The 17,636-nt window shown below is 42.3% G+C and overlaps 1 protein-coding gene across 3 annotated transcripts in view; it reads left to right on the top strand.

Moving 5' to 3' along the window:
- Window positions 1-17,636, top strand: part of LOC115581182 (netrin receptor UNC5C-like) — a 382,877-nt gene that overhangs the window by 360,370 nt on the left and 4,871 nt on the right. For all 3 annotated transcript variants that reach the window (XM_030416078.1, XM_030416077.1, XM_030416079.1), the window contains 6 exons: window positions 1,250-1,337; window positions 4,574-4,742; window positions 8,273-8,506; window positions 10,881-11,030; window positions 12,361-12,525; window positions 15,283-15,461. In XM_030416078.1, the coding sequence (XP_030271938.1) occupies window positions 1,250-1,337; window positions 4,574-4,742; window positions 8,273-8,506; window positions 10,881-11,030; window positions 12,361-12,525; window positions 15,283-15,461 (985 nt within the window). The remainder of the gene's footprint in view (window positions 1-1,249; window positions 1,338-4,573; window positions 4,743-8,272; window positions 8,507-10,880; window positions 11,031-12,360; window positions 12,526-15,282; window positions 15,462-17,636) is intronic.

Raw genomic sequence — 17,636 nt, 5'->3', positions numbered from 1 at the left:
ATTGACAATGCGTCTCCACTTCCTCCCATTTTATAAAACTGAAGCGCAAACATCTTGATATTGTGACGTAATTCTTCACAGTAATTTCGGGTTGGAGCTGCGATATTTGGGTTCTTTCCCATGAATAAGCACACTCACGTGTAGATCACTATGTTTCAGCCTCTTTTTAGACAGGAAAAACAGATTAAACCATCAGGAAAATGAACACTTGGACATACAACAATCTGATAAGAGCTACTTAAAAAGACAACAAAACGTATTTCATTTTGAGATATGAGTCCTGCAGCCAGCCACCAGGGGGCGAGCAAGATGTTTTGGCTCCAGTTTTTCAGATGTGGTCCATCTTTATCAAGGTCTCAGGAATAACGTCGGGCTCTGAGGTCAGTTTAACATAACAAACAAACCGTGCGATCACAGCATCAGGGGATGCACACTGGTCCAAAACGACGTTATCCCAGAAGCTCACAGTGTGAAAGAAGCAAAGCACTGTAAACGTTTTTTTGGGGTATTTTTTGGCCTCACAACCTCCGCAAAATGATTTCAGCCATTCAGTCTGATACATTGTTAGCGGAGGGCTAAACCCGACATTAGCCACACCTGGATGTGGAAGCGTTTTCGAGCTTTACACCAAGGTAGTCAAAGTTTTCTGCAGCTTTGACAGGAGTAAACAGGGATCTTCCTCTGATGCTGTGTCAGATGTTCCCGTCTATCCATGTTCAGTCTGAACACAGAGACAGATCAGAGGGCCGTGCGATTGCTGTCGAGAGATGCTAACACACCATATGTTCAACCATATTGGGTTAATTACACAAGGCTTTCTTGTGATGTTTAAAAAAAAAAGGTGTGAAGATACAATAATCCTTTTTTATAATGATTACACCAGCAAATGATCAGACATTACATGATTATTAAATTTATGTGAAAAGGCGGTCAAATACATTTCCTGCACTGTAAGCCACATAAAGTGCTGCTAAACAGTCAACACACGCTGACTTGTTGGGACGTTCTCCGGCTCTCTAGTTTTAAAAAGGGAAACTTTCAGCAAACGTTGCAGCACAATTGACTTGATGTATTTAAGAGAAAAGTTTTACAAGGGTTGCCTTTAAAAAAAAAAAAAAAGATTACTCAATAATTAATCAAAATGATGAATAATTCAGTTGTGCATGGTGAAATTAATAAAGCCAGTGATGATGATTCTCATTATTCCTGCTTCCATCCATCCTGCCTCGCCCTGTCCTCCCTCCTGCAGGCGTGAGCCTGTTGGTTCCAGCGGGCGCTGTTCCTCAGGGCAGGGTGTACGAGATGTATGTGACGGTGCACAGGAAGGACAGCTTGAGGTAAGATTTGTCTCTTTCTTCCCCTCACTTCTTTCTCTCTGTGGCTCTTCTCCCTCTCTGTGTTGTTCCCCGTTGTCCCCGTTTTTCTCCTCGCCTCCCTCCGCGTTCTCCGCGTTTCTTTGTTTTTCTTTGCCCGTACTTTCTCTTTTTAGCGGCTTCTCAGACCCGTGTGTGTGGTTGCGTGGGGAGGCTTTCACAGTGTGACATAGGATGCACAGCAAGGAATGAGTCATTTCTTTTTATTTTTAGTGTTTATGCACACCTTCTGCTGGTGATTCATTCAACAGAGGTCAGTTAATAACACAGAGTCCTCCATATTATTGCCGGAATTAATATTCCTGGATAGCTGAACAGAGGAGATTATAACAAAGTATGCTACACATTCATTATTACTACTTAACATTATAATCTGTACAGTAATCCACATAATTGACATGCGTAATCAGTTTTTGTACACATATTTAGAATAGTGCTATTACTGCCGGCACACATTGTTCTAAACTGATGTGTGACCACCAGATTTCTCGTTTTATCACTGAGTGCCGTGTCATAGATCCAAAAAACAAACACCAAGCTTTTTGACAGCATATGCAAACAGATCGCCGTTTCCACAGCAACTAACAGATTAGTGGTTATTTTTAGGATTACAGTAATCCTGTTACATGTACTCTAATCCTTTACTCCCAAGAGTGTCGGGCGCGAGAGAAAAGGGGGAACATTTCTGTAGTCCAGCTGTTTTGTGAAAAAATGTCCTTGATGCACATGTGTCAGTCCTCAAGAAAGAAAGAGATGACTGGACAGAGACGGTGTCGTACTGATGCTTTATCCATCAGTCAGTGGAGTTGTACAGCAGTTTTTTAATAATCAGTGGTTTAGCTTTCAGAATTAATTTTGGAACATGCGATCGAGTGTTTTCTTAGCGGCGATCTCTTTGGAAGAAATCAGGTCCAATTAAAACAGTTGGATCAGGTGCTCACGTCCTTTACTGAAGTCAAAGTTCTAACAACACAAACTTGGGCGGAGGATGGATCTCGACCCAGTAACTTTTGATGTTCAACTTTTCCTGTCACTTTCTTTAACATGGCGAGACAGCACGCTCTTCAACATGTTCATATAGTTCTCAGGGAAGGCTTTGTGGATCTTGATGTAACCTGGGTGTAATTTTATGCAGACACACAAAAAAAAAAATAAATCCAGATGTCTTATCTGATATTCGATCGAGCTTGATTGAATTAGAGGGGACTGTTGGCAGAGGTATGCACTCTTCTGAGGATGTATGGATCGATGTAAACACAGGATGTTACTATTATTCAGTTAGTGTCTGTTAAGATTGATCTAATTGAGCTATTTTGAAACAGAATGCAACTAATGATTATTCTAACCACAAATTAATTCTGATTGTTTTTTTTCTAAATGGATTGATTGATTGTTTTGTAAAATCTCTGACAACAGCGAGAAATTCCATCATAACTGCTGGAAACTATTATCAAAACAGTGGCCCATTAATCATCTGTCAGGTGATGAATCCACTTATTGCTTTCAGCTGTTCTTAAATTCTTATTAAAACATCTTATAAACTCTTCATGTTTTGTGTGCAAACATTGTCACTACAACAGTCACCGAGCTGTCAGATAATGTGAATGAAGTTAAAAGTACATTTTCCCTCTGAGATGAAGTAGGAAGTGGCATGAAAAGAAAAGACTTGCATACAAGTACCTCGTATCTGTAAATGTACTTAGTTACAATCCAGCACTGGTGTATTATACAGTGTAACAAGGACACAGTCAGTGGGATTCTCTTAAATGTAACAGATTGTGCACTACAAACTGAATTATATTCACCTGCACTGTGCCAGGGAGTGACCGCAAAGTGTTCTTGGCTCATAAAACCAAAAGTATCCTAATGTCTGGAAACCAACAGGGGCGCGTGAGGACACATGTTCTTTAATAATGTGGCTGAACTGACTCTTCAAAGCGTCTACAAGAGCCTGAGCTCTAGGACACTTGTTCTAGTTTGGTTCAGCGTGTTCTCTCCCATGCATCCGTTCTAGCTCCTCTCCAATCAATGGCAGTCGATGAGAATTAAGCCCCCGGCAGGGTGCTACAGTACTTCTAAGAGTCCGCCCTCTCTTTTGTCTTCATCCCAGTCTGTGGCTGGTGAGCAAAAAAAAAAAAAAAGAAATCACATGGCTGCATTGACTCTCCTCAGAAACACTTGGTGAGCTCGAGTCTTGCGGTTCAGCTCGTTAAGACTCTCGGCTGTCTGGTTTCCCGCATGGGTGATTTTGAAACATCCATTTTCTCTAATCTGTATGATGAAAGAAACATGGCATGACGATAAAATGCATAAACTCTGCGAGGGGGCTACCTCCCGCTCCCCTCAGGTAAGTCAAACGGTTACAGTTTGAGTCATACTGTCTTTATCTGCTCGCCTCTCCTCCCCATGTGAACCCTCCATGAGTCGATAATGAGCTCCAGCAGCTGAATCGATAAAACTGCTAAGGATTAGTGCCCCCCTGACACGAGGTGGGCTTTAAAAAAAAGAAAAGGAAAAAGAAAATCGCTTTTAAAAATTTTGATCCATTTCCTCCGTCAGTATGGGCTCGATAAACATCTTCTGCACGGGCGAGGAAAACGACTGGATGACGGATTACACAGAGAAAACACGGTCATTTCCATATGTGTTTTCATATTTAATTTACAAATTACCTTTTTAATATAATAATGAAGGAAGGCTGATAAACTATAAATTCCGATATGTGTAATCTCACATTTACTCGCAGCAGATGAGCCCGTGGTAGTCTGTGGGTTTGTACCGTAACATACATTAGTCAGCGAGCGCTCCTGGTTCCAATACTCGAATATACAGCAAAAGGCAGCAGAGCCTGTGAACAGCAGTCATTTATTTCCTGCCCATGAGCTGTGAGCCGCTGACTGGAGCTGAAGCCCTCCTGACTCCACTAATCATCCTCCGATTGAATTTCTGCTGCTCTGCTCTGTTTTGTTCTCCTGATTTTTTCATCTCCGCTAAGCTGCTCTAACTGTACACCTGCCGCTTCTATCACGCCAGCTGAGTTTTTCCATATGTGAACATTATGAGAGAGGAAAAAAAAACATAAAAAAAACAAAGAACACAGCCGAGTGGTGAAATCAATACTGCTTCCTGCAGCTGCGCACGGGCTGGTAGCCAACGAGGCAGCCCTCCTGTTGCTCTTCATGGTTATCTGTCTTTTCCAGACCCCCGGTAGAGGACATCCAGACGGTGCTGAGCCCAGTGGTGAGCTGTGGACCTCCAGGAGCCCTGCTGACCAGACCGGTGATCCTCACCATCCACCACTGTGCTGACAACGTCCACGAAGACTGGCTCATACAGCTGAAGAACCAACTGGCCATGGGGGAGTGGGAGGTGAGTGCTCGCACTGTGTGCTAGGAAATGGTTTTCTAGTCTTAGCGACCACTCAGAGCTCTTTAATACAATGGTCAGCATTTAGCTTTTCACGCACACATTCATCGCTGATGGAAGAAGGACTGAAAGTAAGACTTTTGTTTTCTTGACTCGTGGCAGATATCTTTAGAAGGACTTTAGTTATCATTAGATGTCACACAAAAACAAACATGTGTTTGGTTTAGAATAGACCTTTAAGTTGAAGACACCAAACTGTCATCAGAGAAGTAGCTGCCCCGAAGGCTGACTGTTGCGCCGCCTCACATCTTGTGTGTCTTGGCCAAAAAGCTGCACTTGAACGCACCGCAAAGACTACAGCCGACTGCCAGCGAGCTCGTACGTTCTGCACCTTCTCTCTGCTGACGGACAAACTGTTCAGCAGCTTCTATTGGAGACCGCTCTCACTTATATAGCTGCTTTTAATCGAGAATGTGTCTGGTAAGAAGTCACTGGTAGGCTAAAGAAGCTTTCCCCGTCTTCGTCCGTTCCTGTTAAATGCTACTTGACCAGCCGGTCACAGTGATTTCTCTTACTGATGAGCTGTTGCCAATTCTTCATGCCGAATCAGCCAAAAACCCTCCAACGGTGGATTGTCCAGATTGCCAGACAGCCGATCATCAGCCCCTTGTGTCGGGGGGCCTTTAGAAATAGTGTGTATGTGTGTTAGCTCGCTGTCTGAGAGAGGGGAGACTGATAAAGCACAGCTGGCGCCGGCTGTAGAAAATTAGCATTGAAACCATTTCGAATATTCAGAATTTGTATCGTTATACGTTACAACACCACTGTGTCCTGTTCTTAAGTGAGCTCACAACAGTCCGACTGTATAGCTGTCGTGTACTGAATACTGAAAAACACGTATGTACTGTAGATACACAAACCCATGCAGCAGCCTAATTATCCAAACATGAAGACGCCACACACACACACACCTGCACACAGTCAGAGCCGGAGTCATGACACACTATGACTCATGCAGAACACATACATGCTCACATACGTCACGGCCCGAGGAACAGTCTGCATCACGCACACGCACGTGCAGCGAGGGAGGAAAAGAAAGAGAAAATCCGGTAAACATAAAGTGCCTACAGGCGAGCAGACAAGCAGGGGGTTGAAGACTCCTATCAGAAGCAATTTGTTATGCCCCTGCCGTCCTCCTCTTCTCTCATCTCTCTTCTTATATTTCTATCCCTCCTTTTTTTTTTTTTCCTCTCTCCCTGTCTCTCCCTCCCTCCCTCCTCCCATGTCTCTCAGCGTGAAGTCTCTACCTCAGCAATCTGCTTCTGTGTGTGTGTGTGTGTCTGCATGATTGCGTCTGTTGCTGGCGTGTGTGTTAGTGCGTGCCCGCGTGCGCGCTTGTGTGTATCCTTGTGTGTGGGTGTGGGTGATAAGGCTGTCTTGCAGCATCACTGTGTCTACAAGGCCCCCGTATGCTGTCTTCTGTTGCTTATCACAGCTCAACACAATGTCTCTGCACAATTAGCCATGCATACGATTCTGTGTGTGTGTGCGTGTGTGTGCGTGTGTGTGCGTGTGCGTGTGTGTGCGTGTGTGTGTGTGTGTGTGTGTGTGTGTGTGTTTGAGGAAGAGAGAGAGAGAGAGAGAGAGAGAGAGAAGGCGTTGGGTGCAGAGTGGGTAAAGACGAGAAAAATGAAAAGTGGAATTTCATCAGGAAGTCGATTTGTTTTTCTCTTATTGCAGTCGAACATCCATTTCCCATCAGAAAGTTTTCCCCAAAACAGGGAGAGGAAGGTAATTGAATTCCCCTCACATCAGGGGGGAGCAGCCACGGTTGTGATTACCAGTAATAACAGATTCATACCGTATTGCTTTCCTACCTCTTTGTATTGATTTGACTCGCTCGTCTGCAGGAACACAGCTCCACATGAACTGCGATTCAAAACTCAATATTTGCATGAGTCCGCGCGCGTGTGTGTGTGCGCGGCGGATCCACGTGCTCGCAAATTACTCACAGTTCACGCACGCAAGGGTGTGCACGTGCACGGCTAATTGAAGATGCAGCCCTTCTACGTGGAAAAAGAAAAGAACACAGCGAGCCTGCGCATCCTCGCTCGACCCGGAGAGCCGTATGGATTTGCCATAACTCTCGGGCTGCGACGGCGAGAGCTGTAGAGATGATGTGAGCAACAGCAGCCAGCAGATAATCACAGCGGGATTGGACACACTTCACAGACGACAGCTCTGAACAAGTGTTATCAGTCTCCTAATGGACACCTTGATTTACTTTCAGAAGTCATATGTGCAGCCAGACTTGCATTTACATTTCAATCTCAACTCAAACTGAAGCTGAATAAGATAAAATAAGAAAAAACTTTAGCAGCTGTGTTTTTAAGATGAATTACCAGACTAACAAAGACAAGTCACACACTGTTTACCGTCTTATTAAAACGACCCACCATGCAAAATGATTTAAACTACTGTTGCAGTGATTTTTTTTTATACAGTTAGCACAACTCCACACACATCAGTATTTATAGGAAGAGAGGAATGGATCAGTTCGAAAACACAACCTGCTTATTCAGGGGTTTTGTTTGCGTTTGTGGAAATGGCTCCAAACGCAGGTCCGGTTGGGTTCTGTTAACACGCAGAATGTGGCCTAATGCCCGCGGACTCTCAAATAAAGCCAGTAATCAAATAAAGCCCAGGTCGTACTAAAAGCAGTCCGTGCGAACAAATAAAGGCTGATGGAGGGGGGGGGACTGTGGCTCACATTGAAATTGTAGAATAATCTCTGTTTGCATGAGAACATCACCATAATATGTTGTTCAAACAGAAATACTGTTGTCACACACATGGTTGCTTTAAGACAGGTTTTACATCGACATTTTAGATATCTACTAAAAGGTGCAATATGTAAGATATGACCATTTGTCAAGCTGCTAACTGTAGCCGCTGTTAGCCAGTTAGCTAAGTTAGCCATGCAACTAGTCCAGACCGGGAGCTCAGGCAGGTGTTAGTGTTCTCACTGATAGCTCAGGGGCTTTGGACCGGGACGGGCCAGGGCTAGCCAGTTAGCATGCTAACTTCAGCAGATTTCTCTTCACAGGCGGTGTGATGTCAAAAATATAGCTTAATATTCACAGTTTTAGTTTTGGAACATTTTCAACTAAAATGTTAAAATACTGCCCCTTCAGAGTTCATTAAAGTCAGTAGGTGTTTCACAGTGAAAGCTTTCCAAGAACAGAAGGGCATCATTCCCCAGAAACCCTGAGCCAGGTTTTAATGTGAAACACACCGGGGAACTTTTTAGTTTGCATTGCCAACAGGAGAGGTTTATAGCATATACTTATAATGCTGCAGGAGTTGGAATGGGACCTGTTTTTGAAGTCAGTCTGACTCAAATAAATCTAGGCTCTCCCTTCAGTTTGAGTGCATGCTCATATGGTAAATTCAATGACAGTATTTCACAGACACTCTGAAAGTTTAAAAACTGTGTGTGACTTTGTGTGTCTGCGTATGTCTTTCCACAGGATGTGGTCGTCGTTGGAGAGGAAAACTTCACCACCCCCTGCTATGTGCAGATGGACTCGGAGGCATGTCACATCTTAACGGAGACCCTGGGGACTTACTGCCTGGTGGGCCAGTCAATCTGCAAGGCAGCCGCCAAGAGGCTCAAACTGGCTGTGTTTGGACCCGTCTCCTGCACAACTTTGGACTATCACATCAGGGTCTACTGTCTGGACGACACACAGGATGCACTCAAGGTAAAACACTGAAACTAATAAGGACGTCAAAGCAAATGATTCCTTTTGTTTCTTCGCTTTTAAAGAGGTACATTGAAGGGTGCAGCAAGTTTCTCCAAAGCTTCAACAACAGTGAAAGTACAGAAGAGGTTGATGATACTCCAGGCTGAGTTCTTTGTTGTGCTCTTCAGTTCTGTGTGGGTTTTTTTTTTTTTTTTCCCTCTCCTGAACCACCCATCCTTAAACTCTTCACGAGTAATTTGCATTTGAAGTAAAACATATCACAGCTTAAACAGAAGTGATTGTCTCAAGTCATAAAAATACGTTTTTTTTTTCCCACCTCTGATCTTTTGGAAACGAGCTGAGAAGCAGTAAACAGCACAGGGTCAAAAGCAATGTCAAAACAGCGATGCTTTGGAATTTAAACAAATTCAAAGCACAGGAGGGACCATCTGATACGGGAGATTAACATTGGTAATTTATGCATGCAATGATAAGTCAAGTGTCAGCGTGGCACACAGCCATGCACACGCTCACACAGCACAGCATCGACGCGCCGCTCAGCTTTTACCATTTCAAACAGGCAATTGTGGCTTGAAAACAAAGTTCAGAGGTGGACTTTTTAATGATGGAGACTTTGTGGAGTATAATTGATCGGTTGGCGTTTCAAAGGGGAAGTCTCTGCTGTGTATCTACAGTAGAGCTGCCGCGTAGGAAGATGATGGGAAGGAGGAATTGATTATTTTGAAAAGCCTGTAGGAGGAATCAGAAGTCATACTGATAACTTATTCTTCCTTCAGAAAAATAACCGAGCGCGAGTGTGTGTGTGTGTGTGTGAGAGAGCCTGCGTTAATTTCCTCATTTTGTATGTAATCAGATCAAGAGCCCGTAAATACGTTGCTGTTATCAATATGTATGTTTACCGTTATGCATGCCAGTGCCTGCCTGCAGGGCACAGATACTTTCCGAGCTCTCTCTCCTGGTGTGGGCTTCGTTGGCATACAGAAGTCAATTCGAAAGGGATGAGCAAAAAAATCCCCACTGGACTGTGTGTGCACTGTATTATTATTAACTGCAGCACAGGAAGGTAGAATATGCTCCTGTCTTTGGTTCACAAAATGGAGAAACGCGTCGAGATGATAGAATCGTTGATACTTCTCAAAAAATCTGCTGCTGGTCCACGTGTCCTGGAAGGTGTCGGCGTACCGCTCAAGTGGAAAAAGATGACAGTGAAATATTATCTGTGTTTATTGAGCTTATAAACAATTCATGGGGACCGCTGATGCAGCTCATCACCAACCTAAAGCATTGATTTTTTTGACAACCTGTGAATTAGTGCTGCCACAATATCAGATTTTCACAACAGGATAACAACATCATCGTGATATTTCCCCACACTGTATGTAGAGTGTCTCGCTCTCGTCCGCTTGCTCTCGCCACACAATGAGGTAGAAGCTAGCTACTGTAGCTAGGTACTGTGTCGTCTTCTTCTTCTGTTTTCTGTTTTATGGCGGGTGGCGACCAAGATTAAGGTTTATTACTATATGGATACCTATAATCACTGTATTTTATTTTAAAATATCAAAGTTTTCATCATTATCCACATGCCATGACAACAAAACTACTCACCAAACATTATGACCGGAGAGATTTAAATGTATGGGACTCTAACAGATTAACTAGGTTTAAAACAAACATTAATTATCGGATAACAGGGACCCGGCCGAACTTTGTGCAAGCTAAGATCCTAAATCAAAACAAAAGCTCACATTAGCTTTTAAATCCAGTTTGGGTGAGTTGGCGCTACAAGGAGAAGCAGTACCGGCACGCTCGCAAAGACAGAAGGGCTGATGAAAGAGACCAAAATGGGCTTCACAATCTGAAATTGTCAGAGCTCGCTTTACTTCTCTGTGTATTATTTTCCTAAGTAATATGATGCATTGAGGTCATCCTCTAAAGTCAATAGAAGTAATTTAGTTTTACTGTCCAACATTAAAGATACGCTTCATTTCCCACATCTCACAACAGCAGTGCTTTGACTGCTGCTGCATTATTAATCGAGGTTTTTATTGGGCATCTTAATGTCTCTCTTCGGTTCAGCGCAGTTAGCAGAACCCAGCTTTGCTCAAATCCACGGAACACAGCCGCTGAGATTTCCTGATGATACGCATCTTAATGAAAACTTTCATGTGTTTCAAGCCTTTTTTCATTGTGCTGTGTACATCAAGGCGGCATTCTCTGCACTAATAATGCAAGATACATTAAAGGCTTTCTACGATCCCTGATGCTGTGTGAAAAGTAAATGGTTCAGTGAGCGAGATGAAGTAATAAGAAAACTCAGTGATGAAGTTTGAAGTAGTTATTGTTTTGTTTCTTTTCGTGGGGTTCTGTGCAGGAGGTTCTTCAGATGGAGACCCAGATGGGAGGGAAGCTCCTGGATGAACCAAAGACTCTGAACTTTAAAGACAGCACACACAATCTGAGACTGTCAATCCACGACGTGCCACACACACTCTGGAAGAGCAAGCTCATCGCAAAGTATCAGGTGAGAGGGATACACACACACACAGAGCATATGCATATATAAATGATGCATTATGATACAAGACTTGTATTTAACCAAGATGGAGATGAAACATGGCGAGGCTTTGTGTGAATTTACTGTTTCTTTCGCAACACTAACAGCACGGCTTAGAGTCTCGCAGCCTCTCAACGGTTACTTTTGCTGCACCTCCTCAAGCTTTCACACATGACATGACATGACATGATGCCATTTTCAACAAGACATTCTGCAGAAAGACGTGTCTGGGAAAAATAGTTCAGAAACATCAGAGAGAAGCAGAGAAAGGACTGTGATATGCATTTAAGAGCTGCATACACAATCTAAGTTTTTGGTTGATTAATGTGAATGAAGAGGACACACGCTCTAAGAGACAAACACATACAGGAACAGCATGTTAATGCACAGCAGGGTGTGTCAGTATATGACTTTATTATGCTAATGTTTAGTTAGACTCCCCGTAGCTTTTGTAATTTACTATATTATCTCGCTTTCCCATATTTTTAAATGTGCCATGAACACAAACCCATCCCTTTACGACCCGGGGATAAGACTCAACAGTCAACTATCTTCAGGAACTTGCATCTTGTTGCGTTAAAGATGCAATATGTAAGATTTGTTTCTATGTAAGAATTGTTGTGTAAATCTAAACTAAGTTAAATTATCAACAGAATGTTAAATAAGTCTTTACCAGCTAGCAACGGGTCTGAAAACCTTTCGCTGGTGTTCCTGTGGTGGTGGTCTAAACAGCAAGACTCCTCTGGTTCGCTGTCTAGCTGCACTGCTAACTGAGCAAACAAGCTAAGAGAAGGACACAATTATCAATATATAAACATAATACAGTAGTGTCCGGTTCTCACATATTAACACTTTAAAAGTTAAAACATGAGTCACTCATGATGCATTTTCAGCCGTCTTTGTTTGCTAAATACTGCGTGACAAGCTCGTTAAGCGTTAGTCAGCGTCTCCTGTTGTTGATCTCGGATGGATTTAGCAGTGAGTGAGGTCTTTCACACAGTTCTATCCAAAAACAGCACGCCCTCTAAACTTGCAGCCTTTCGACATTTCCACTTGTTCTTAAAGCTTGACAGGCCTCCCTGATTGGACACTGGCTGTTCTAGGGGAGGGGCTTAGCTCAGTTTTTGTTCGCACACAGCACACAAACGTTTAGCGCGAGATTAGCAAACCATTCACAGTGTCCGAAAAGGGTGCAGCCATTCATATTTTATCACAATCACAGCCACAGTTGGCAGATTCTTTGACCCTTTCAGCTTTCCTCGCCGGATAACATGATTATTATTCTCGCTTCCTCTAGGAGATCCCATTCTACCAGGTGTGGAGTGGCAGTCAGAGAACTCTTCACTGCACCTTCACCCTGGAGAGACTGAGCCCGGCCACCACAGAGATCAGCTGCAAGCTGTGTGTGCGGCAGGTGGAAGGAGAAGGACAGATCTTTCAGCTCAGCAACACACTGGAGGAGGCGAGTCTGCAGAACTCCACACGCCCGCAGCAAAACTGACACGCTGTTTATTTGTTACAAGTTGATAAAACTGCGACAGACGAGTTGAAGTCGTGCTGAGCCAGGGAAGGGATAAAACAATTGCAAAGACGAACACAGTCACAGAGAGAGGGAGGGGATCCTTCTACCAACTTCTACATCCCCCAGACTAAAGGTCCTAAAGTCACCAAGTTTTTTTTCCCTCTCTCTGTCAGACAGTGAGGGTTCCTGCTATGGTTCTGCGACTCTGTTCAATCATTCATACTGAGGCTAGAGGTCACATAACACGGGAGGAATAACTCGTCTTTGATTTTTTTCTAGAAATGTAACCACAAAGTCACCGAATGTGTGCGAGGGTGTGCGGACGGTTTTGGTCGAAGGTCAGACACTTCTCCGGGAATGTCACTGCTTTGAATTCTCCCGTGGTTCATGGGTGATAGCATTGCACTTTCGAATTTTTTAACCCCTGTTTCACCAGATAAGTTGACAAGTTGACAAAGAGGGACACAGTTTTCTCTACTGCATGTAGAGGAACAGTTGAAGCAACAGGGAGGGTCACACATACTGTATGTTTTTCACTCCTCCAGCACTGGTCGATGAGCAAAATGAGAGTAACAGCCAAGGTCTGTAGCCTAGAACAATTCTGTCGAGTGGAGTTTGAGTTCCTGCCATAAGTGTTGTAAAGTTCAAGTTGTTAACAGACAGTGGCACCAATACATCCTGATCGTAATGCACAGAAAATGTTAACACTAAAGTAATTAAAGGATAGTTATTTTATAGTTATATAGTTCATTTCTACATTTTGATAAATGGTTTGTAAAACATTTAATTGTTTTTTAATTGCAGAAATGTTTAAAGAGGTCATATGATGCTTATTTGTTTTTTTTTTGTTTTTTTAAAACACTATTTTTGAGTGAGACATCTCAACTCTGTTGAATCTTTAGTGAGATTTAAACATTCGCATTACTTAACGGGCAGGATGTAGCCAATCAGAGGCAGAGTTGGGCGGGTCATGTCACACAAGGTAGTGTGATCCAAAATAACGCTTTATCACTTTGCAGTATATTTACATGCACAAATGTTACATAACACAAGGAAAGAAAAAAAAGCAGAATATGACCTCTTTAATGATTTAAAAAATTATGATGAAGCAGTAAAGTAATTATTTTTAAGTGTTATCAATTAAATTTTAAGATGTTTGACCTTAACCCGAGAATCAGGGAGCACTAAATTAAACTACAGTCATAACTGTGATTAGTAGGTAAAATTTCTCTCCTGTCTCGCTACCAAGTCTAATTGGGTCAGACAACTTTATTCTCACTCGTAACTGTCCAGAGTTTCAAAACTCACACATTTAATGAAAGCATAACAAAAAATGTCACATCCTGCGTTTCTCCAGCACTTTCTGATGTGATTCTGTTCTTTGTGAAGCTGTCAGACAAATTAAAACAACACAAACACAAGACAAACAGAAAAAACTATCACTTCTGTTTGATTTTAGTTTAAGTGCGGCATTAAAGGATTCTTTTAAGTGATCAGTTGTAATCCCTTTCAATAGGCCATACCTAGCTGCACAAAATAATTACTATGATCACATCGGATGTTTGGCAAGTGTGGTAATCAGAGCTGAACAGCTAAAGCGATTCTCTTTGTGTATGCATTAAACAAAATGCTGTAGAGCTTCAACCAGACGGCAGCGTCTGAACAATGGAAAGTAAAGCAGATTTAAAGCATTTATTATTTCAACAGAGAAAACAAAGATGTCCCCCTGCATCAATCATTCAGTCTCCAGCAGCTCACAGCTCTCTGCTGTAAATTGGGGCTAAGTAGACGCAGTAAATAGTGATCATTCACATCAACAGTGGCAGTTGTTGTTTCCTTCTGCTGTGCCACAATCATTATAGGCCGCTGCCTCCTTTCAGCCCAGGAGTGGCAGATTAATGGGATGAAGGTTCAGAAACAGACAGAGATCTACAGCGAGAGGAGCGAGAGTGAGCGGTTGGAAGCAGATCTTTGTGTTTGTTTCAATCTAGTATTAATTAGGACACGTATCTGTAATCGGTTACACTGAAGGCAAGCAAGAGAGACGAGTGTTAAGCAGGAGGATCCTACAGAAGAGTATTAGTGCCAGGGACGAGGGAACAAAATCACAAGTTATTTTTTCATTATGCACTTATACCTTACTTCAGAATCAGACAAAGACATTAAGACGAAACTGTATCTTGATTTAATTCTCGACATTTCGACTTTTTTCACATAATTGTATTTCGACTATATGTCAACATTTCGACTTTATTCTTGACATTTTGACTATATTGTCGACATTCCGACTTTTTAACATCATTGTATTTCGATTTGATTCTCAACATTTCGACTTTATTTTTGACATTTCCACTTTTTTCATGATATTTTGACTTTTTCACAAAATTATATTTTGACTTTATTGTTGACATTTCCACTTTTTTACAAAATTGTATGTCATCTTCATTCTCGACATCGCCTTTATTTTTTTCGAGGTGCATGATAAAAATTTAAAAAACTTCCTCCTGAATTTTTTTTTCTTACCCATGGCTATAATACTCTTCCGCAGGATCCAGATAGTGACGCATTTAAGATAAAAATAATGATGGCTTTCACTTAGCCAGCGCTGCCATATGGCTGCACACGGCTAACCCAGTTCATCTGTTTCCGCTGCATGTTTCTCTAGAATAAAAAGTGACCAATTTCTTTGTGTCTCAGGAGGTCCAGTGCATAGACACGTCTCTGATGGATCCTGCCAGTAACATCACAACCTTAGTGGGGCCCAACGCCTTCCGCATTCCTCTATCCATCAGACAGAAGCTGTGTGGCAGCCTAGATGCACCACAGACCAGAGGCAACGACTGGAGGATGCTGGCCCACAAACTCAACCTTGACAGGTGATGCACGTGCACGTTTTTAAAAAAAATCCTTTTGTTTCCTGAATGCTTCCCTCAGGCATTTTTTTTTTCCTTTTTAAGTCAGAGAAATCACTCTTACTTAATAGGACAGCAGCTCATCACGGTTGCACGTCTCAACTCACAGAAGAAGAGCTGCGATTTGAGATGCAACCTCACAGATTAAAAGTCAGATGGTGAAGTCCACAATCTATATTCTGCCTTACAAAGCGACAAACAACAGTAAAGTTGTTCAAACTTTCTCTATATTAGAGAAAAAGCATTTCAAAAATTGCATCAACTATAAAAAGAAGCCTTCTGATCTTTAGCAGTTATTTAGCTGCGAGAGTTTTAATAATAGACGAGATTATTATTATTATTATTTTTATTTTGAATTTGTATTTACAACAGTGGTGTTGCACTCAGAAACTGTAGGGGGCGCCAAATCGCCCAAAATGCCCTTCTCTGCACACTCTTACACACTTTTTCAGCTAATAAAAAAGATAATCATACCTGGTCACGGTTTTAAAACATGAAAATGACTAAAAGAAATACTTACCTCATAAGAACGTAGCTGCTGTTCTGCTTAGAGCCATGTCTATATAAATACCTGTCTGTTGAATGTGACTGGTAGTCTTCTCTTATAGACGGTACATCCATCCTGTAATCTAATACGCACAACGAATCCTGTCTCTCATTTCATTATTTGGAGCCTGCATCCCTGCGGAGCGCCAGTGAAAATGCAGCACTGTTTGGACGCACATGCACCAAAATAGTAAAGATGTGATTTGTCTATTTGCATCTGACTCACAGGTAGCATCCTCACTATCTCTATCCCCAGATGTGCGACTCAATGATTCAGTCCGGAGGTTCATACGCCGGCAGCTACCGTAGCAAAAGCAGATACTGAGAGGGATAATTGGGCACAAGTGCACCGAGTTGTCCCGACAGGCGGCCCGCCTCATGATGTAGTTTGTTAATGTGGGCACCAGATACTCCCCAGCTGTGGGTGAAAAATGGACAGCGAGCCAAACTGTTGTTTGCTTCCACATTTCCACTAAAAGCCACTCTTCAAAAAAAAAAAAGAAGAAGCATGATAAAATGGTCCAGCAAGGAAATGCACCCTTTTATCCTCTCTGCTCCGGTAACGGCCACGTCACGTCTGTTTGACTTTGGAGTCTGACTCATTCTTTGCCGTCACCGCCGTCTCTCCTCATCCAAATTTTATACTCATGTGTATATATAAAGCTGTGCACACTGTACACAAATGATACTGTTAATGATTTGATCTCTACTGGGACAGAAACAAAAAGGTGGATCTCAGATTTGGGGTTCAGGTAACAGCAGGACGCCCCTTACCTCACGCTGCAGACAGATGGAGGCTGAGAAAGAAAATAATGAAAATAGTTTATTAGATGATTGAAGTGAGACCAAAAAAAAAAAAACTGAAAAAAGGGGGAGAACGAGTGGGAGTAGAGACAGACAGAAAGGAGCAGAAGAAACACGTACACGTCTCTGGTTGTGTTTAAACAGCACCGCGGTGTGCCAACAGTACAATTGCAGGATTTGCAGAGGAACAGAAAGTCTCCTTTTTATCCCCATGAGACTCAAATCTGATGGCTTTTCCATTACTTTATCTTTATCACAGATGGCTCGGCATCAGACTTTTCTTCTGCAACCATCGTGCACTCGACTCTCAACAGCTTAAGAACTATCAAACTCGTCTCCCTGTGGACGTGTCGGCACATTTTTAGGCTGTAACACAGCGTTTATATTCCTTATGCATTCAGAGGGGCGTACATACAGGCGGATATTCTCAAAGGATTCACCTGCCTCGTTTAATTTTTCCTTTCACTCAGAAAATGTTATACAAGGTGGGATTCAAGACTTAATTGACGATGGTACTTTAGAGGTAGTTCTCATCCTGTATGTCAGGCTTTCAGTGCTGTGAGTTTAAACAAGAGTTTAGGTAAAAGTTTGTTACATTTAGTAGCAGTAATAAATAAAAGGGATCGTTTCTTATAGTGGCGGTGCAATATTGGACAAGTAGAAAATGTTTTTTCAGCAATTTCTTTTCTTCCAATTTTAAAAGGTTTTTTTTCCTGGTGATGTTCTCATTGCTTGACTCGATTTCACACTTTCCAAACAGGCTGTCAAAGATGCAAAATGTTTAAAACT

The sequence above is a fragment of the Sparus aurata genome, chromosome 5, assembly GCF_900880675.1.
Source record: "Sparus aurata chromosome 5, fSpaAur1.1, whole genome shotgun sequence".
Taxonomy (NCBI): domain Eukaryota; kingdom Metazoa; phylum Chordata; class Actinopteri; order Spariformes; family Sparidae; genus Sparus; species Sparus aurata.
Note: the sequence above shows the minus strand (reverse complement) of the source record. Positions and strands in the feature narration are given on the sequence as shown.